Raw genomic sequence first — 22,383 nt, forward strand, 5'->3', positions numbered from 1 at the left:
ATTGCAATACTTTCTGTCACACCGTATTTGCGCAGCGGACTTACAAGCGCACTTTTTTGGGAAAAAATACTTTTTTTTATTAAAAAAATAAGAAAACAGTAAAGTTAGCCCAATTTTTTTTATATTGTGAAAGATAATGTTACGCCGAGTAAATTGATCCCCAACATGTCACGCTTCAAAATTTCATCCGCTCATGGAATGGCGACAAACTTTTACCCTTTAAAATCTCCATAGGCGTCGTTTAAAAAATTCTACAGGTTGCATGTTTTGAGTTACAGAGGAGGTCTAGGACTAGAATTATTGCTCTCGCTCTAACGATCGTGGCGATACCTCACGTGTGGTTTGAACACCGCTTTCATATGCGGGTGCTACTCACATATGCGTTCGCTTCTGCAAGCGAGCTCGGCGGGACGGGGCGCATTTAAAAAAATTATTATTTTTTCTTATATATTTTACTTTTTATTTTTACACTGTTTTTAAAAAAAAAATGAAAATTGTGTCACTTTTATTTCTATTACAAGGGATGGGGCACATTTAAATTTTTTTTTTTCTTATTTATTTCAACTTTTATTTTTTCACTGTTATTTTTTTTTTTAAAAAGAAGGCACTTTTATTCCTATTACAAGGAATGTAAAAATCCCTTGTAATAGAAAAAAAGCATGACAGGTCCTCTGAAATATGACATCTGGGGTCAAAAAGAGCTCAGATCTCATATTTACACTAAAATGCATTAAAAAAAAAATTGTCATTTGAAAAAAAAAAAAAAAAAAAAAAAATGTCCCTTCAAGAGCTATGGGTGGAAGTGAAGATTTGACGTCGCTTCCGCCCTGCAATGACTTGGAGATGGGCGGGGGGGGGCCCATCTTCCTCTCACTTGTCTCCATGTCAGGCCAGGGACAGATCCGGATCGCCTCCGCCGTTACCGACGGCCACGGTAAGCGGTGAAGGGCAGGGGGGGCCCTCTCCTGCCGCCGATAAAAGTGATCTCGCTGCTAATCTGCTGCAGAGACCACTTTTATCTGAAAGAGAACTGCCGGCTCTTGAAGAAGATACCGGGGTTATGGTAGCTAGCTGCTACCATAACAACGGTATTTCTCTTCAAAGACAGGACGTATATAGTCGTCCTGCGGGAAGGAAGTGGTTAATTAAAATGAATTTATTATCTGTCATCTCCCTGCTTGTCCCCTTTCACACGGGCTGTCTGATCAGGTTCGCCTGTCAGTTTTTCAGGCGGACCTGATTGGATCCTTAGCGAGAATATGGTGGTCTTGTGTCCCTGCATGGCAGGAAATAAAAGCAGTCACATTAGTTCTAGTCATCTCTGTGTAAATTTAAGATTGGTTAATTTTTATATTGAAAATAAAGCTTTGTCGGTCGTTTAAAAAAAAAAAAAAAAAAACCTGGCTCCTAACTTTTTTAGCTGGCTCCTAGATTCCAAGCAAATTTGTCAAGCCCTGGGATAACCCCAGCTTGCAAGAACTGTTAACTATCCCTGACTTCATCATATGGCTGAACAAGGGGATAAGATATTTGTCTGATGTCTACTGTGATAATGCACTTAAATCATTTCAACAGCTCAAGGGGGAATTTCATCTTCCTAATTCAATGCACTTTCGGTACCTCCAGCTCTGCCACGCCCTCCAAACTCATTTCAGAGATGATCCTCCTAATGTAGAGTACCTTGATGTTTTATATATCATAACAAGCCAAGACTCCCGCAAACTTATATCGGTGTTCTATAACTCTCTACTCCGACCTTCCGCAACCACTTTAGCATATAACCTGAAAGAGCGATGGGCCCGGGACATGGGGGAGTTGGAGGACGACGAATGGGAGGATGCATTGAGTACTAATAAAAAGGTGTCCACTAAACTATCTGATCGCATTACACAACTGTACATGCATAGATCATATTTAACTCCCAATAGATTGGCTAAATTTAAACCTGACCAGAATTCACAATTCCTCTAGGTGTAATAGCCCCTCTAGCACCTTCTTTCACCAGCTCTGGACGTGCTCGGCGATACAGGATTATTGGTCCCAAATCGTCAAGTTCATACACGATGAGATGGGATCTCCTTTGACGCTATGTCCAAAACAATGCCTGCTGGGAATATTCCCTGACCCTGACTCAGATAAATTCCACAAAATATTCCTCCAGGAGGTATTGTTCACAGCTAGGCTACTTATAGCGAGGAAATGGCTGCAAGTCGCACCACCAACGCTTCAGGAATGGATCTCAGCAGTCAACCAGGTCTTGCCATACAAAAAAGAGATATATGTTCATAAGAAGTGCCCCGCTAAACATAGCAGGATTTGGGATGTGTGGCTGGAAAATGCAGCTACGTGCACTGAAATATCTAATGACCCATCATAGTTTGGCTTCTTTATAAATGTATTTACAAACTCTGTAGTTGAGATATGTGTGTGCCTACATTCACTATGCATTCTCCAATAACATAATGCGGTATATCTGACTTATATGTAACATGTAATCAAACCACACCCTCTTGTTGCTCCTACATATTGTATAACTGTAATGTTATGTATGTCATGTATGTTTCTATTGTTTTTTTCAAATAAAACACCACGTTCTTTGTAAAAAAAAAAAAAAAAAAAAAAACTAGACGCGGAGGGGCTACAGTGTGAAATTAGCCTAAATACATAGATCCAGCTGTATTACATAGCATTTTCTGGATGGCTAATGTTCCACTTGAAAACTGCTGCTCAGCACAACTGTTTAGCTACACACAGTTTTGCTCATAAGTTTACATACCCTGGCAGAATTTATGATTTCTTGGCCATTTTTCAGAGAACATGAATGATAACAAAAACTTTTTTCACTCACGGTTAGTGTTTGGCTAAAGCCATTTATTATCAATCAACTGAATTTACTCTTTTTAAATCATAATGACAACAGAAACTACCCAAATGACTCTGATCAAAAGTTTAAATACCCCAGTTCTTAATACCGTGTATTGCCCCCCTTAACATCAATGACAGCTTGAAGTCTTTTGTGGTATTTGTGGATGAGGCTCTTTATCTTCTCAGATGGTAAAGCTGCCCATTCCTCTTGGCAAAAAGCCTCCAGTTCCTGAAAATTCTTGGGCTGTCTTGCATGAGCTGCACGTTTGAGATCTCCCCAGAGTGGCTCAATGATATTGAGGTCAGGAGACTGAGATGGCCACTCCAGAACCTTCACTTTATTCTACTGTAGCCAATGACAGGTCGACTTGGCCTTGTATTTTGGATCATTGTCATGTTGAAATGTCCAAGTACGTTACTTCCCATGCACAGCTTCCTGGCTGATGAATGCAAATGTCCCTCCAGTATTTTTTTATAACATACTGCATTCATCTTGCCATCAATTTTGACTAAATTTCCTGTGCCTTTGTAGCTCACACATCCCCAAAACATCAGCGATCCACCTCCGTGTTTCACAGTAGGATCGGTGTACCTTTCATCATATGCCTTGTTGACTCCTCTCCAAATGTAGTGTTTATGGTTGTGGCCAAACAGCTCAATTTTGGTCTCATCTCTCCAAATTACTTTGTGCCAGAAGGTTTGAGGCTTGTCTCTGTGCTGTTTGGCGTATTGTAAGTGGGATACTTTTTGGCATTTGTGTAGTAATGGCTTTCTTCTGGTGACTCGACCACGCAGACCATCTTTCTTCAAGTGCCTCCCTATTGTGCATCTTCAAACAGCCACACCACATGTTTTCAGAGAGTCCTGTATTTCACCTGGAAGTTATTTGTGGGTTTTTCTTTGCATCCCAAACTATTTTCCTTGCAGTTGTGGCTGACATTTTAGTTGGTTTGGTTTCAACAGAACCCCTAATTTTCCACTTCTTGATTAGAGTTTGAACACTGCTGATTGACATTCTCAATTCCTTGGATATCTTTTTATATCCCTTTCCTATTTTATACAGTTCAACTACGTTTTCCTGCAGATCCTTTGACAAGCCTTTGCTTTTCCCCATGACTCAGAATCCAGAAACGCCAGTGCAGCACTGGATGAAAGATGCAAGCATCTGTCAGAAGTCCAGAAACTCATTGACCTTTTATACACACACACACTAATTACAAGCAAACAGATCACAAGTGAGGATAGTTACCTTTAATAGCCATTCAAACCCCCTTGTGTCAAATCAAATTCTGCCAGGGTTTGTAAACTAATGAGCACAACTGTATGTCGAATATCATTTATATAGCAGCTGAACACAATATAAAAAAAAAAAAAAAAAAAAGTCAGAAACGGCATACCTAAATCAGATGATTTTTCTTCCAAATCAGGGACACTTCCACCCTCCTGTACAAGTTCCAGATCAGGATGGGAGACTACTTCTTCCTTTGTCTCTTCATGTTGTACAGGAGGAGTCTCTGGTCTTTCCTGTTCTATTTCTTTGATAAACTGATCATTTTCAATAGCTTGCTCCTCTTTAGGGAGAGAATCTTGAGAAGATTCTTCAGCTATAATTTTTTCCTCTGGAGCATTTTCAGCTGCGGGTTTGCCAGGAGTTGCTGTAGATGTAGTAGTAGTCATAGTAGGAGCAGGAGCAGGAGCAGGAGGTGGAGGAGGAGGAGCAAATTTCTCATTTAGGCGCTTTAGTTTTTCTGCACATGCTGCTTTTCTCTGCTCTTCCATTCTCCTTTCTTCTTCCTCACGTCTTTTGCGGGCACGTTCTACTGCGGCAGAAACTTCTGTCTGTTGTCGACGTCTTTGTTTCCATATTTCATCCTCACTGGGACGGGACTGCAGTGGTGCTGGTCTAGATGGGGCACCTGAGCGAACTTGAGATGGGTGCTAAACAATTAAGACAGAGAATACAAATTACCCTCAATAAATGGAGTATTACATGCTATTCATCATACTCAGTCACTAGGAGATTTATTTTCTGTGTTCTGAAAAAAAAAAAAAAAAAAAAAAAAAAAAAGTTGATCCTGCTGTTCTCTATCTCCACCTTCTGTCCATTGTCACCACAGCAGTTGGGAATTTTGCAGAGAAGTGTTGGCAGCTCTGCACATGCTCAGTGAGTTTCTATGTTGAGCATTTCCTCCCCATCACCTCTGAGCAGCCCATGTGACTATAGTCACACATGTGGGTATATACACAGAGGTAAAATGACCGCCCACTCCAGAGGCCTAACTAGAACCTTTAGGGGCACCGATGAAAAAAAAAAATTCAGATGGTTCTAGGAAAGTAGTATTGTGCAGAGGATGGCTGGGACTGGTGTCTCACAGAAACATAGTCAGCTGGACATGCAGATGGGTCATCTGCCGACGCAGGCAGACACATGGTCAGCAAACAGCCAAAGGATCGGTCCAAGCAACAGGAAGAAATGTGGTCAACAGGCCAGGGTCAGTACAGGCTGCAGGCAGAGGCAACACTGCACTGGTGTGGCGATGATCAGGAACATAGTTGCTGGCTGCACTGGTCTGACGACACTGGGGACTAGGATGGCAACAATCAGGAAAAATGCTGCCGACTTACTCTGGTCAGATAAAACTGGGACAGGTGTGGCAACAATCAGGGATCACCTTTGCTGGCTTAGACCGACCCGGCAACACTGCGACTGGTGTGGCGATGATCTGGGACAATATGATTGGTGCTGAGGGACACTGACTGGCAGCACTGGTCTGGTGACACCAAATATATCTATATACACACACACACACACACACACACAAAAAAACAGTTCTCAGCTGCAATCAGCTATCACATGGTGAATGTAGGTGGTGCTTGGCCCTGTACCATGTGATCACTGTGACCAATCCAGGACGTTCAACGGCTGTATGAATGCAGCCATGTTTACTACTGGACATGTGTTCGCTGTGATTGGTCACAACAACCACATGGTACCAGGACAGAGCACAGTAGCTGGATCGGTGATCCGCTGTGTCTGGTGGACAGTCAAATCTGGGGAGGACAAATATGCAGTCATGTATGCACAATGTCTGCGTTGCAGGTATCTAAAATAAGGCAAGCAGCGTATCCATACATCTGCGTTACAATCATTGGGCTACAGTGACCAACACATTCTGCAGAAATAGGTTTAAACAGATACCTGTTGGGGAGCAGTTTTGGCTTGCATTAGAGGTGGGATGCTCTTATCAAGAGTCAAAAGTGAGGGAGGCATCTGGCGCCGATCCTACGGAAACCAAAACAAAATAAATTAAAAATGTGTGCCAGCAGAACCACGAGATACAATATTAATTGACATTCTGTTCTTGTTCAATATTTTTAATGAGAAAAAAAAAAAAAAAATTAGAGATCATCATCACTGTCATAGTTGCTAAAAGTGCAATACAAAGTAGGGTCTGCACCACAAAGTAAAGTAAATTTTACAGCAATATGAAGAAAAAAAAAAAAGGCAAGTAAAAATTAAGTAGCATACTCTTAAGGAAAAGGAAAGAAAGATGAGGAAAACCTGACATCTGTTCATCTAAACAGTGGTCAGAAAGAATAACCAAAAAGGCAAGACTTTTTTCCCCATCTTGGATAGAGTAAGTGAGGGTTATAATCAGTCAAGTTTTTTTTGTTTAGTCATCTGTGTCCCATTGGGGAGATTTATCTTCACTTCCTGTCCCATAGCCAACACAGGAAGTGAGGGAATCCTTGGTTGTCACCAGAACTAAGGTCTATATTGGAACATTTACCCTTTATTACCGTTCTGGGGACAACCCAAAACTTGGGATTTTCTGCTACTTCAAAATTTAAATAAATGTAAATAATGGTAAACATGACAAGTAGAGAGAATGAATTTGTCTACTGGGGGCACATACAGCAGTAAAGGTCTGGCAGGTGTTTGAATCCCTCTCCACTCCACATAAAACTAAAAAGGTTTTATCTTTAGTCTTAAATTTGGGATAACTAGGTCTACAAAACATTATCCAAAAATATAGGTCATGGACTAAATCTATAAACCTAGTTAGCATAGCCTTTTTGCAGTCAACCTGTTTAGAGCTATACTTTAAACAAAGCTAACCTGTGAGTCAACTGGTGGACCTTTGCCAAGAAGAGATTTCGGTCCTGGTCCTGGGACAGGAGCTTGAGGACTGATGGATGGACATTCTTCAGAATCTTTGTGAACTTCTAAACTTTCACTGGGCTTTCCTTGAACCTGCTCAACTTTAGCAATCCGATCATCCCTAAATAAAATGACGAGGAAATTAATTCATAAAAAAAAAAAAAAAAAAAAAGCAACAATTAACTGAAATTGCTTAACGTGCTTAAACCTGGAGCGTTAAACATCCTGACAGTTTTATATCTCTCAGGAATCATCTCTGCACGGAGTTACGAGGTCATTATTAGAGGTTTTCCACTTCAGGTTGGATTTTGCATTTTTAAAATAAACAAAATGGGCTGCAACATGTAAAGGTGGATGGGCGCACAATTCTCCAAGCTGACTAGGAACAACGTTGGCAAAATTAAACTTTTGGGGACACAATAAAACATACAAGAAGCCAGGGGCTAACTCATCCCGCCACAAATTATATTTAGCCAAGCATCACATTTTGGGTAACCTGACTCTTTTTAAATAAAAGCAGAAAAAAAAAAAAAAAGGGACCACAATTCATTAGTGCGGCAGGTTGACCACTGTTATGCTTATACTCTACCTTATGATCTTCATGCTGATCACCAGATCTGGCCAATGGTGAGCATCTTGACTGTGGAAGTAAAAGGCTGTGATCCCCACTGACCAATAAAGCCATTTGCACAACCCAAAGGCTTCTCTGCAGAAGTCACGTATGTTAGTGAATCGTGTGAGATAGTATGTTTGCACATACACATGGTTGATGAATACTAACAATGTATTGTTGTGAAAGATCAGGAGCAGAATAGATGACTCTAGTGAGGATTTTGAAAAGGTTTAATCAAAGCTGAACTCAAGATGGGTATAAAAACATTAATGGAGCTCTAGATTCACCAATACAAGCGTTAAGTAAATAGTTAACTTTGTCTTGGGACTGGCCTCCTGCAGTCCCTGCACAGCGGAGCTCAGGACTAAGTTGGAGAGAAGCATTTAAAAAAAAAAAAAAGGGGGGGGGGGGGGGTTGCGAGAGGAGAACCCACACACCAGTTGTGCTGAATAGCAAGAGGCAAAATAGCTTCTAAATTCTCTTTTCACTGTCCAGGCATGAGCTGGGGGAAAAACTAGATCTGTATTACTTATAACTGCAGCCAGAAAGAAATCAGGCCCCTGCCCTACCAGACTCAGATTCTCAAAACTGAATGACAGAAATACAAATCTGCTGGCAAGCTCGTTTATAGGCCGCTTGCTATGGGGGCAGATGTGCAGGCTTGATACTAAGCCAAGCTGTGTGTGTCCATAGACACACAGTGCAGATTGGCCCCACCTCTCGCTCTCTGCTCAATAGATTTGACTGATGAGAGCCAATGGCTCTCACTGATTTCAGTAAAACCTGTGAGACTAGAAGAGCTGCAGCTGGGCACAGTGCTGGATCAATACAAGTCAGGTCAGTGTTGTGGAGATGGGGAGTGGGGAGGGTGAACACAGAGGAAGTTTTTTTTTTTTTTAATATCTTAATGCAGAGAATGCATTAATGGTAAAAAAAACAAAAACTTTATAGACTTCAGAACCACTTTAATTCATCTAAAGCGAACCAAGTGAAAACCTTAATAATGACTAAACACTGGATGAATCCAGTTTCACTTAGACTTCAAGTATAACTAAAAGGCAAAACTATTTTTTTTTTCTTTTACGTTTTGGACAGAGTGGAGAGGAATTAGAACACATTATGTTTTTATTGCCATCTGTGCCGTTAGGCAGATTCCCCCTCACCATTTGCCCCCGTTTACCATTATCACTGAAAGTGAAAGTAAAAGAAAATCCCAAATTTTGGGCTGTCCCCAGAAAAGTCAGAGGGGAAATCTTCCAAATAGGGAAACTAGTTCTGATCACCCAAGGAATTCCCTTTATTTACAGGGATTTTCTCTTTTACCTCCTCTTTTGGATATGGGACAGGAGGTGAAGGTAATTCTCCACACAATGGGTCACAGAAGAATACCACCGACAAGGGTTTTAACCCTCCCTTACTCTGTTCACATGGAAACAAAATTAAAAAAAAAAAAAAAAAAAAAAAAAAAAAAAAAAAAGAGGTTTGCCTATAGTTCTACTTTCAGTTTACAGAAATAAATTATATATATAATTTTTTTTGCAAACCATAATTGATGAAATGGAGTACAAATAAAAATACAGAAGGTCAAAAAGACAGCAACGTGAATGCTTCTCGTTATGAGGCTTTATTCAAGCACTACAGCAGTTGCGACATCATAAAATGCTAATGCATTTTGACCGAAGCCTTACTCTTAGCATGCTATGAGTTGCCAGCTCTTTGACCTTATGGATTTGTACTGGACATGACAGCCTGAGCACCGACAATCAGCTCATATCTCACTCATAACACTGCAGTAGAGATTGGATGAGTTTGTTTTGTATCTACAAATAAAAATATCCAGTGGCAGAACAGTATGTGTGTACATATGTAGGTTTTGCAGATAGGGAACTATGATTGAATGCTTCAAACAGGTCTGAAGCTAGTCTGTTAGGTTACTTCCACACTGGGGCTGCCCAAGCGTTGGCGCAACTCATTTTAGTGGCGCTTTAGCACTGTTTAAGCAGCGCTTTTCGGACGAAGGGGTTAAAAGTGTCCGTATTGCAGCGGAAAGGGCTTTACAGGCGCTTTGGAAACTATGCCCATTCTTGTCAAAGGGCAGTGCGTTTTGGGAGCGCTGTATGCAGTGCTCCCATACCGCCCCAAAGATGCAGCTTGCAGGACTTTTTCTAATGTCCCGCAAGCGCACCGCCCCAGTGTGAAAGCACTTGGGGTTCCACATTTGGGCAGCATGGGAGGCAGTTTTTTAGGCTCTATAATGCCTGAAAACTGCCAGTGTGAAAGGGGTCTTAGTATTATATTTTTCAGGCTGCAAAAAAGTAATTACAACGTGGATCCCATTGTACATAAATGCAAAGTTTGAGAATTCCTCAAGCATTACCAGGTCATAGTCACATGATAGATCTCCGGCAAGGTTTCTAAACTTAAAGAACTAAAGGCAAAACATATTCAGTTTGGATAGTGTGCAAATAGATTAGATCCGTTTTTTCTTTTGCCGTCTGTGCCCCCAATTCACGCTATTTGTCCTGTTTACCATTATCAATGAAAAGAAAGAAAAAAAAAAAAGGGGGGGGGGGTTTGCCTATAGTTCTACTTTACCATAACCAGTTCAATAAACTAGATTGCAAGCATGCAGTGTAACCCTCCTCTCATGCTTGCCTAGGGCCACAAATCTTAAGCCAGGAAACTTTAACCCCCCGCTAGCCAAACCTTTCCTGCAATACCCTATTGGTCATTGAAGGGGCGGGGGCAGGTCAGCTCATTACTCTTCTTTCCAAAGTTGAGATTTGCATACCATGACCACCAAGGATGTGGGGTTCCCATTATGGTCAGTTTAGGCAGTTTCCTGTGAGCGTGTGTGTACTTTAAAGTCTTCACAATTTTATACTATCATGAGTAAACTGTCATACAAACGCAAGATCTTCCTTTTATGCCTTTCACCCCATGTAGGGAAAAAAATAACAGTCAGATGCAGGCAATAGGAGTATGAGTGTTCTTAAAATATTTTTGACTCCTGCTTTGGTCACCAATTTCATGTTTTAGGTGTATTGGAACTGTGCATCTTAAAGCTGTAAAATAGTAACGCATGTAAAATGCACAACACATTTAGAGATGCAGGTGAACACTGCCTCAATTCTACAGCATAGTAACGTTGCTTTTTTCTGCTTCTCCTTCAAGGCAAGTCTGTACTTCAGATTCAAATGATTGAGGCTGAGCAATTTTCAAAGTAAACTTGTACTCCACACTGCATGAATAAAAGCTAAGGTTCTCTTAGCCGCCTGATGGCCCTATGCGAAGAGCGCTTCCACTTTGCTATGCAGACTTGACTTCACTTGGGGCCCAAAACCAGCTCGCCAATGAGTCAAGTCCCAGCCTGGAAGAATCAGTGAAAAAAGTTCCTGTCTTGTTGACTAATAGCACGCTCATTGGACAAGGCCCACTAGGGGTGCACCTTAGAGCCGCAGGTGTGTACGGCTTAGACAGAAGTGAAACCTACATAGCAAAGTGAAAGTAATCTCAAACTGGTTATACAGGAGTTTTCAGAAGAGTTGACAGCAGGTGTGCTTCCCTTATCTTAGGCCGCGCCTTTAGCTTCATCAGAGGGAAGTTCATGTTGGCATTAAATAAGAAAATGAATCCCATTTTCAAATTTTATATATTAAAAACAGTATATGAAAAACACAAAAAAAAAACTGTTCCAATCTCAGCCATTTCTTACTACGGGTCAGAAAACGAAGAAACATACTGGACTCAATTCGTAAACCTTTTACACAAAGGAAAGAACCTCTATTTTAGCCATGCGAGTATAATTTTCAATATCGTGATTCAACGTGAAATAACTCATTTCTTTTAAAGTGAAACAGAAAGCAAAGTCCTACTAGGTCACTTCAGACTGGCCCCTTTTGCAGGTATAGCCATGTAAAACATTAAAAACCACTTGCCGCCTGCCCACTGTCAAATGGAGGAGCAATGCCGCTCTCGCTCTGGGAGGACATCATATGACAGCGCCCCAGAACGGCCGCTCTCGCGATGTGTTTCCAGGACACAGCATGACCATGATCTCTGTAAAGACCTGAAGACGCAGCTCTTTAACCATATGATTGGGTGTGCCCAATCACAGCTGGTCACATGTAAATGTGGAAGTGCCAGTAACCGGCTCTCCTCGCCTCACACAGAGTGTGTGGCGAGGGGAGCCGATCAGCGGCATCTCCTCGCAGGGGAGACCAGGGCAGGGAACCAGTCCACTAATAATCAGTGTCCTGATTACAGTAAAGCTCAGCAGCGCCCATCAGTGACGCCAGTCAGTGCGGCCTTTTAGTGCCTCCTATCAGTGCGGCCTTTTAGTGCCTCCTATCAGTGCGGCCTTTTAGTGCCTCCTATCACAGCGGCCTTTTAGTGCCTCCTATCACAGCGGCCTTTTAGTGCCTCCTATCACAGCGGCCTTTTAGTGCCTCCTATCACAGCGGCCTTTTAGTGCCTCCTATCACAGCGGCCTTTTAGTGCCTCCTATCACAGCGGCCTTTTAGTGCCTCCTATCACAGCGGCCTTTTAGTGCCTCCTATCACAGCGGCCTTTTAGTGCCTCCTATCACAGCGGCCTTTTAGTGCCTCCTATCACAGCGGCCTTTTAGTGCCTCCTATCACAGCGGCCTTTTAGTGCCTCCTATCAGAGCGGCCTTTTAGTGCCTCCTATCAGAGCGGCCTTTTAGTGCCTCCTATCAGAGCGGCCTTTTAGTGCCTCCTATCAGTGCGGCCTTTTAGTGCCTCCTATCAGTGCGGCCTTTTAGTGCCTCCTATCAGTGCGGCCTTTTAGTGCCTTACGCCAGTCAGTGCTGCCTTTTAGTGCCCACCAGTGCCACCCAGTGCGGCAAATTAGTGCCTTACGCCAGTCAGTGCTGCCTTTTAGGGCAAATTAGTGCCTTACGCCAGTCAGTGCAGCCTTTTAGTGCCCATCAGTGCGGCATTAGTGCCTTACGCCAGTCAGTGCTGCTTTTTAGGGCATATTAGTGCCTTACGCCAGTCAGTGCTGCCTTTTAGTGCCCACCAGTGCGGCATATTCATGCCTCCCACCAGTGCGGCATATTCGTGCCTCCCATCAGTCAGTGCTGCATTTTAGGGCCCACAAGTGTGGCATATTCGTGCCTTCTATCATTGCGGCATATTCGTGCCTTACTCCCACCAGCGCGGCATATTCGTGCCTTACTCCCACCAGCGCGGCATATTCGTGCCTTACTCCCACCAGCGCGGCATATTCGTGCCTTACTCCCACCAGCGCGGCATAATCGTGCCTTACTCCCACCAGCGCGGCATAATCGTGCCTTACTCCCACCAGCGCGGCATAATCGTGCCTTACTCCCACCAGCGCGGCATAATCGTGCCTTACTCCCACCAGCGCGGCATATTCGTGCCTTACTCCCACCAGCGCGGCATTATCGTGCCTGCCACCAGCGCGGCATTATCGTGCCTGCCACCAGCGCGGCATTATCGTGCCTGCCACCAGCGCGGCATTATCGTGCCTGCCACCAGCGCGGCATTATCGTGCCTGCCACCAGCGCGGCATTATCGTGCCTGCCACCAGCGCGGCATTATCGTGCCTGCCACCAGCGCGGCATATTCGTGCCTCCCATCAGTGCGACATATTAGGGCCCAGCGGAGATTAAATACCACCAAAAGAAAGCTCTATTTGTGTGAAGAAAAGGATTAAAAATTCATTTCGGGTACAGTGTTGCATGGCTGCGCAATTGTCAAAGTGTGAGAGCACTGAAAGCTGAAAAAAACAGCCTGGGCAGGAAGGGGGTGAAAGTGCCCTGTATTGAAGTGGTTAAAATCCAGTAACACTGGGGGTTATTTACTTAAAAACGTAAATCCACTGTGCACTGCAAGTGCACTTAGAAGTGCAGTAGCTGTAGATCTGAGGGGGACATGCAAGAACATTAAAAAAAAAGCATTTTTGCTTGCACATGATTGGATGATAGAAATCAGAGGAGCTTCTTCTCACTTCAGATGTTCAGCGACTGCACTTCCAAGTGCACTTTTGGTACACAGTGAATTTGCCTTAGTAAATCGACCCCACTGTCTCACCCTGCTCTTCACTCAGTTGCTCTCCATTTTTAGGGACTGTGCCAAGTTTGTAGAAGCCGATCTGCTAGCAGCGTAAAGATTTACTGCTTTTCAGGGGCTCAGGATTTCAGCAAAAAGGCAGCCTTTAGTAAAAAGAAACAGGAGCAATGCTGGAGGCAATTTACAGCCAGTAGCAGAATTATTAATGTAGAATGTGTGTTCCTTGCTGAAAAATTATTATTTTCATTAAGAGCCCTTTCACACTGGGGCGGCGTCGGCGGTAAAACGCCACTATTATTAGCGGCGTTTTACCGTCGGTATGCGGCCGCTAGCGGGGCGGTTTTACCCCCGCTAGCGGCCGAGAAAGGGTTAAATACCACCGCAACGCTTTGCCGGCGGTATAGCCGCGCCGTCCCATTGATTTCAATGGGCAGGAGCGGTAAAGGAGCGGTATACACACCGCTCCGAAGATGCTGCTGGCAGGACTTTTTTTACCGTCCTGCCAGCGCATCGCTCCAGTGTGAAAGCCCTCGGGGCTTTCACACTGAAATGCAAGCAGCGGCACTTTCGGGTCGGTTTGCAGGCGCTATTATTAGCGCAATAGCACCTGCAAACCGCCCCAGTGTGAAAGGGCTCTTAGTTATGGGTAAAGTTCTACTTTAAATATGTAACCTCAACCTCATGTGTTGGGTTTGTGAACTAAGCCCATTAACTTCACTAAACGGTGGTTAAACCCGTAGTGGAGTTAAAACAGACTCAACTCATGTTTTATTGCAAATAAACAAACAGAATACTTAGTTGAAAAGTAAACAAACAATATTTTAATGGATGCTCAAAATAAAGGTATAATACAGTGTAAAACAATCTGATACTACAAGGTACTACATGTAACTACAAATACAATACATAATACAGCTTTAAAAAGATCAAGTCGAGTAAATAAATGATCTAGATATAAACATTAAATAGCTCTGATAGATTACCAGCTTTCCGATTTCTCTTTCTGGTTTGGTGACTGCTCGTCATCATCACTGAAGTTTAGCTGCTCTGAGTAATCAACTTCACTTTGAGCTCCTACATAGGAAGATATTAAAAGGCAACAATTGACATTTCAGTTGCTAAGTAAATGGCTTCAATCCTGAGTTTGTTTTAGTAGTGCAGACATGGAGCATTGTTAGGACACTGGTGAATTATCTAGAGGGGTTAGGTGACCAAAACATGTAAACAGATTTGCCCCAAGCTACGAATTGAGAGCCCTGCTAAGTCTCACTCAAATCTGAAAACTTCTTCAACTTAAACAAACCCAACTCTATGCAAAGTGCCCAATATAGAACCCCGATACCACTGCTGTTGTACTGTATCACACCCTTTCAATAATTAAATCAATAAAAGTGATATCATTGTCTAAATAACTGCAGCTAAAAGCCTCATCAGCCATCATCTTTGCACTTTAAGCTGGCGAGTGTATCAGAGTGGTGGAGGGACAAAGGATTCTGAAATTACACAAAGATATTAAAGTGTGACATGAAGAAGTCATTTGGATTAGTTGTCTGCTCACTTTGGATGGATTGGAACTTTTTCACCGATGAAAGTTAATCTATGAATGAGTGACACTTACATATGACTTACGAGACTTAGGTTCATTAACCCTTTCGCTGCCAAGTCCATACGGCGTACAGACCTACAACACTGCCTCCAGGTGGCCAGGTCCGTAAGCCATACGGACAATTTCTCCATCTGCTATAAGCTCATTCATGGACTTATAGCATAATTGTTAAGCAGACGCTGCTGAGCAAACTGATTGCTCTGATCAGTGGTTAATAAGCCCTCCACCTGCCTATGCCAGCATCTAAAGTGCCCCCCCCCCCCCCCCCTCACTCACTCTAACTCTCTTTAACCCTTCCTGCTCAAACCAACCCCCAATCCCTCTGTGTCTGTGCTACAGCTGTAAGATTTGCTCCTCTGCCCTCCCGCCCGCCGTTTGTGTTACAGGACAGTCACAGAGGTATTGACCTGCAAAAAAGAAGAAAAAAAAAAAAAAATGGATAGATATAGAGAGAATATCTATACACACATATCCCTGTGCTGCTCTGACCTCCCCTGCAGTGCCCCTCCCTTGCCTAATGACCGGGTGCCGCCTTGCCCTGCAGCTGCTAGCCAGCTTTCCGTGCTGCAGGGCAGGCACAGAGCGATCAGTATTTAAAAAAAAACAAAAAGAACAAAAAAACGCCCCCTCCATGCAGCTAGCCCGCTCCTTTCCTGAAAGAATATAGCCAGCGATCAGTACAGGTCGCTCCTGCATTCTTTCATCACTGACAGATAGTAAGCTGTGTTAACTGTCAAGTTTGTGAATGAAACAATGTTTCATTTTATGAATCAATAGGAGTCTATACAGACTCATTCATTCCATATACAGTGCAGCTCAGACTGCAGGGGAAAGGGACTTTAATGTCTCCTTTTTGAAACAGAGAAAAGGAACTAGAGGTCTGTTTAGACCCCTGATGTCTCTGCAAAGCATTTGGGGCCATGCACCTATGCCCACATGGATGTCAAATCTGTCCTTGCAGCCTCTGCATCCCAGTTGACATGAATAGGACTGCCTGTGCATCCATGTGTGGGTAAACACAGCCCTTCTTTGGCATACGATGTAGCACACCCCACTGAGAGAGGCCTTAATAGGAATTTAGCAGGAATTTTGTAAGTTGTTGATTTTTTTTTTTGTTTGCGTTTTTTCTGTAAAAATAGCGATCTGATAAACATTTACGGAAGTAAAAATCTGTAGCACCTTCTATTTATACTACAGGTCATGGAATTTCAGAAAACATTTGGTTTGGGGGTCTTTCAAAATCTGAAAGCTGCAAGTGAAAAATGTAAGCCTCCAAAATTTTAGAGACATTTTTGCGTACGTTTGATTTTCGTAACAAAAAAGTTTATTAAGGTTTTCCAAAAACAAACATTTTATAATGGGTTAATCATAGATACAGACATCTTACTCAGTTTTCTTACATTTCTCAACAAATATATTTGTATTGGTCGGAGCGACAATATGCTAACAAGAACATTGCTCCTAACCCGGGTAGAGGTATAAGGGGCACATTGATTACCTTCAAATCATACACTTCAATCCCACAGTCATATAAGGAGACAGAGTTTTATTAGTGAGGAACAGGTTATGTCGTGTCATTTATCGTGTGCCATGACCCGGGGCCCCCAATCTATTGTTAAATGTTTTGCCTTCACCCATGCTGCCCAAATCTTCCCAAATTTTTTAGGACAATTTCTTCCCATATATGTCATTTTATATAATGGTAATGCTTTATTTATCAAGGACTGCCAAAGCTGTCTGGTGGGTGGCTGGGCCCGATTCCAATTTAGTAGGATTGCCTTTCTAGCGTATAGTGTGGTATAGAAGATAAATAGTTTCTTCCCCCATGAGACCTCTAGGAAGTCGCAGATACCTAACAGAAGAGGGATCGGGCTGTATGGGATCTTCACTTTCCCAATAGAGTTAATATCAGCGAGTATATTTTCCCAGAATTCCTTCACACCAGGGCAGGACCAGACCACGTGGAAGAAGTCAGCGTCATCCGAGCCACACCTAGCGCATCTCGCCGGCCTAGTACGTTTGATTTTCACCATGTCGCAAAAAGGCGCAATGTAAAAATTACAAATGTTTGTGATTTATTAACTCCATACTGGTTAAGCTTTTATATTTAGTAGGGAGTTAGCAGGATTTTTGTAAAATTATTATTTTACAGGTCATGTGCTTTCAGAAAATATATGGTTGGGGGGGGGGGGGGGGTTGTCTTTTTGTCTTTCAAATTCTTAAAGCTGTAAGGGAAAAAATTAAAACCTTCAGCTCTTTAGAGAAATTTGGATATTTACACTTTTGTGTACGTACCTTGCGCTAGCGCCCGAAAAAGCGCCACCAAAACTAGCGGCGCTTTACTGCCCCTGCGCTGTGTGAAATGGGTTTTAGGCTACTTTCACACTGAGTCGCTTCACAGGCGCTAATGCACTAAAATTAACACCTGCAAAGCTCCTCTGTCACTGTCACTGGCCTGAGGGCTTTCACACTGGAGTGGTGCACTTGCGGGATGTTAAAAAAAAAAAGTCCAGCAAGTAGCATCTTTGGGGCGCTTTAGGAGCAGTGCATACACCGTTCCTAAAGTGCCCATGCGGCACTTAGCGGGCACAGTTAACCCTTTAACCCACTAGCGACCAAAAAGCGCCGCTTTACCGCCGACGCCCCCGTGCCTCAGTGTGAAAGTGGCCTTACAGAAAAATCTGTAAGGTGAACTTAAACAGGACCCCCCCGATATCCCGCTATGAGCCCTGGTACAGCTGCGTCACCGGTCCGGGGCTTAGAAATCCCATGCAGCTTAATCTCCAAAAACGTACCCCGTCAGGGAGTTACATTTAGGAGCCTTCTAATTGGTCGGAGCCAAACAATCAGAACCCACGTAACTGTCCTGTCAGCGGGGGAGAAAAGAGAAAGCCAAGGGCATTTCTAAGCCCCAGACCAGTGACGCGGCTATACCAGGGCTCATAGCGAGATATCACCACGCTGCGGGACGGGAGACTTTTCTGTCAAAAGTGGAGCACAGGGCCTGGCAGCTAAAGGGTTAATATCGCACAGTGTGGACACACGAGTACAGGTGCATCACAAAAAAATTTGATCAAAAAGTTATTTCAGTGATTCAGTTTCCTTTTTCATTTTGAGGATTATGGCTCACAGATAGTGAAAATTCAGTATCTCAGAAAATTAGATCACATAAGACCAATTAAAAAAAAAAAAAAATACAGAAATTTTGGCTTACTGAAAAATATGTCCATGTACAGTATAGTTTGCACTTAATACTTGGTCGGGGCTCCTTTTGCATGAATTACTCCATCAATGCAGTGTGGTATGGAGGCGATCAGCCAGTGGCACTGCTGAGGTGTTATGGAAGCCCAGGTTGCTTTGATAGTGACCTTCAGCTCGTCTGCATTGTTGGGTCTGGTGTCTCATCTACCTCTGACAATAACTCACAGATTCTCTATGGGGTTTAGGTCAGACAAGTTTGCTGGCCAATCAAGCACAGCGATACCATGTTTATTTAACCAGGTATTGGTACTTTTGGCAGTGGGGGGCAGGTGTCAAGTCCCGCTGGAAAATGAAATCAGCATCTCCAGAAAGCTGGTCAGAAGAGGGAAACATGAGGTGCTCTAGAATTTCCTGGTGGAAGGCTGTGCTGACTTTGGACTTGATAAAACACAGTGGACCAACACACCAGCAGATGACATGGCTCCCCAAATCATCACGGACTGTGGAAACTTCACACTGGACCTCATGCAACTTGGATTCTGTGCCTCTCCACTCTTCCACCAGACTCTGGGACCTTGATATCCAAATGAAATGCAAAATTTACTTTCATTCGAGTCCAAGAGGACTTTGGACTACTGAGCAACAGTCCAGTCCTTTTTCCCCTTAGCCCAGGTAAGACGCTTCCAACGTCATCTCTGGTTCAGGAGTGGCTTGGCACAAAGAACGCGACAGTTGTAGCCAATTACCTGGATACGTCTGTGTGTGGTGGCTCTTGAAATACGAACATCAGTCGTAGTCCACTCCTTGTGAATCTCCCCCAAATTCTTGAATGGCCTTTGCTTTGCAATCCTCTCTGGCTGCGATAATTCCTGTTGCTTGTGCACCTTTCTCTACCACACTTTTTCCATCCCCTCAACTTTCCATTAATATTCTTGAATACAGCACTCTGAACAGCCAGCTTCTTTACCAATGACCTTTTGTGATTTACCCTCTTTGTGAAGGATGTCAATGACTGTCTTCTGGGCAACTGTCAAGTCAGCAGCCTTCCCCACAATTGTGTAACCTACTGAACCATTTAAAGGCTCGGAAAACCTTTACAGGTGTTTTGAGTTAATTAGCTGATTAGAGTGTGACAGAGTCTACAATATTGAAATTTTTCACAATATTCTAATTTTCTGAGATAATAAAATTTGGCTTTTCACTAGCTGTAAGCCATAATCATCAAAATGAAAAGAAAGAAATGCTTGAAATATATCACTATGGGTGAAATGAATCTATGTATGAGTTTCACTTTTTGAATTGAATTATTGAAATAAATTAACTTTTTGGAGCTGTACCTGTATATCTCCATCTCTGTTTTTATTTGAATGTATGTGTATTTTTGTATGATTTATCAGTACAGAGCTGTATTTAATAGTGATATCACCTTTATTGATTTAATCACTCCCATGCAGGCCTTCTGACTTGGTAGGTCATGACACCATGTCTATACCCTTAAACATTTTCTGGATTTCTGCATGAACAGCCCTTACAATTTGAACAGATCTTTTGGCAAGTTACAGCTAGACAATGTTAAATTGGAACTCGTGCAGGCAACCTCCTAAATACACAGTTCAAATACATGTACATTTACTGTTTAACTGCTTCCTAGGTCCGCCAACCGCACATTTACTGAGGCAGGGCTGCCTGGCTGCGCAAAAAACTGTGTACCTGTACATTGTCTTCTTCCGGGTCTGGGGCGGGCACACACACGCCGCCGAACCGCTCCCGCTGTGATTGGACACAGCCAGAGCCAATCAGCGGGTCCGCCTGGACCTGCCTATCGTTGACAGGAGAGGCAGAATGGCGGTCTGCCTATGTAAACAAGGCAGACCGCTGTTCTGTCAGAGAAAAGTAGAGATCTGTGTAAGTAGAAACACAGATCTGTTTTCCTACAGTTAAGCCACCCTCCCACAGTGTTAGAAATCACTACCTAGGAGCACACTTAACCCTTTGATCGCCCCTAATGTTAACCCCTTCCCTGCCAGTGTCAGTACAGTGGAGTGCACTGATCACTGCATTAGTGTCACTGGTCCCCAAAAAGTGTCACTTTGTGTCCAATTTTTCCGCCGCAATCACGCTCATTACTAGTAAAAATGCCATAAAAATAACCCATAGTTTGTAGACACGATAACTTTTGCGCAAACCAATCAATATACGCTTATTGGGGATTTTTTTTTTTAATAAAAACCATGTACCAGAATACATATTGGCCCAAACTGATGAAATTTGATTTTATTTTTTTATTGGAGAGGTTTTTTAGCAGAAAGTAAAAAATATTTTTTTACTATTTGCTTAAATAGAATGTTTTGGGTGCCAGCAACTTTAGAAGCAAGGGCAAGTGGTGGGTTTACTTTAAAACCAGAAACCAAAAGTAGTATCAGTTCAATAGTCATTCTAGCCAAGGACAGAAAGGGTCATTATGCCTTGATTTTTAGATCAATCTGACTGAGCCCTTTTTGCCCATCTGAAGCAGAGCATACTGAAACAAAAAAACTTGATCCATGTAGGAATTTAAAGTTTAGAATTTACAAATTATATAACTTACGTCACTCAGTTAACTCAAACTGAGGTAAGCACACACACAGCAAAGATGTAGAGCTGATGTTTAGGCCTGCAGTTAGTTGCAATTCTGATTTAACTGACTGTCTCAAATCTTTGTCTTATTTGGCAAAGGAAAGGGTGTATGTGTACAAGGTAACACTTACCTGCCCAGCCTTCATCTGCCTCAGTGTCTAGGTTATCCAGCTCTTTAAGCTCTGTAGCGCTAATGATTGAAGGACGTTCAACACCCTCAGCAGCCCAAGATTGTGGCGGTCGTCTTCTGTTTAGGTTGATCAATGAAAAAATAAACAAATTAGAGACAATCTTCTATGTTACAATCCCATTGTACTATTCAGCATTTGGTTTCAACGTACAGAAACTTCAGCATGCAAGGTTGACCGATACAATCCAACCATAAATGTTGGAACAAAAATGCAACAGGGACTGGAGTTATTTTCTACAAGGAGTAAGCAGTTTTGAAACGTGTTTGCAGCAATTATACAGTTCTCAAACACAATTGCTTCTCTTGCTCTCATGGGCAAGATGCCGATTCCAACCTGATTTGGAAAATTCTGAGGATATTATATGAAATGTTGGAAAAAAAAACACACAAAAGAATTACAATAAAATTATGGGGTCAACATTGTTACCATATAAATAAATTAACAACAAAAATTACCTATTAGAAGATTCTGGTGCTGAAGGATAGCGTGTGGGTCCTTGCATTGGAGGAAATGGAAGGCGTGGATACGAAGGAAACATCTAAAATGGATGCAATTCAATTAAAAGATACACATCAGTCAAGTATAGATTTCCAATATTCCTAAAGAATCCTAAAACACATCACAGCCAGCCATTCTATTAAGTGTACAAAATGAAAATCTCAAACTGATCTTAAAACTGAAGAAGGAAAAAAATAAAATAAAAATGAATGATAAACACACACTCATTTATTACACATACATACATACATACACACTGCTTACATTTCCAGCAAATGAAGGCATCATGCCTCTGTGCTGAGGAGGTAGGCCAGGTTGCTGTCCATTCAGTTTGAGTTGTGAGGCTGGCCCTTTGCTCTGGTCGATAGAATTGGGTAGTGCAGGGGTAGAGGATCCATCTTCTCCAACTGATGCAACATTTTCTTGGTCAGCAGGGGCAACAGGCGTACCAAGATTCCTTCCTCCACCTTCCCGCCAACTGGCCACATCAGCTAAAAAAATAAAATAAATAAATAAATAAATGATGGCAAGATTTAGCATCTTACTTCTAACAAGTAGTAATTCTAAGGTAAACA

General features: G+C 42.6%; 1 protein-coding gene across 3 annotated transcripts in view; it reads right to left on the reverse strand.

The window, feature by feature from the left end:
- The window catches only part of PRRC2C (proline rich coiled-coil 2C), a 127,107-nt gene that overhangs the window by 68,713 nt on the left and 36,011 nt on the right, over positions 1-22,383 (reverse strand). For all 3 annotated transcript variants that reach the window (XM_073593238.1, XM_073593239.1, XM_073593237.1), the window contains exons 6-12: positions 22,073-22,299; positions 21,766-21,848; positions 21,251-21,366; positions 14,680-14,770; positions 6,986-7,148; positions 6,065-6,148; positions 4,263-4,803 (exon numbers count right to left, since the gene is read on the reverse strand). In XM_073593238.1, the coding sequence (XP_073449339.1) occupies positions 4,263-4,803; positions 6,065-6,148; positions 6,986-7,148; positions 14,680-14,770; positions 21,251-21,366; positions 21,766-21,848; positions 22,073-22,299 (1,305 nt within the window). The remainder of the gene's footprint in view (positions 1-4,262; positions 4,804-6,064; positions 6,149-6,985; positions 7,149-14,679; positions 14,771-21,250; positions 21,367-21,765; positions 21,849-22,072; positions 22,300-22,383) is intronic.

The sequence above is a fragment of the Aquarana catesbeiana genome, linkage group LG07 (assembly GCF_042186555.1).
Source record: "Aquarana catesbeiana isolate 2022-GZ linkage group LG07, ASM4218655v1, whole genome shotgun sequence".
Classification (NCBI taxonomy): Eukaryota; Metazoa; Chordata; class Amphibia; order Anura; family Ranidae; genus Aquarana; species Aquarana catesbeiana.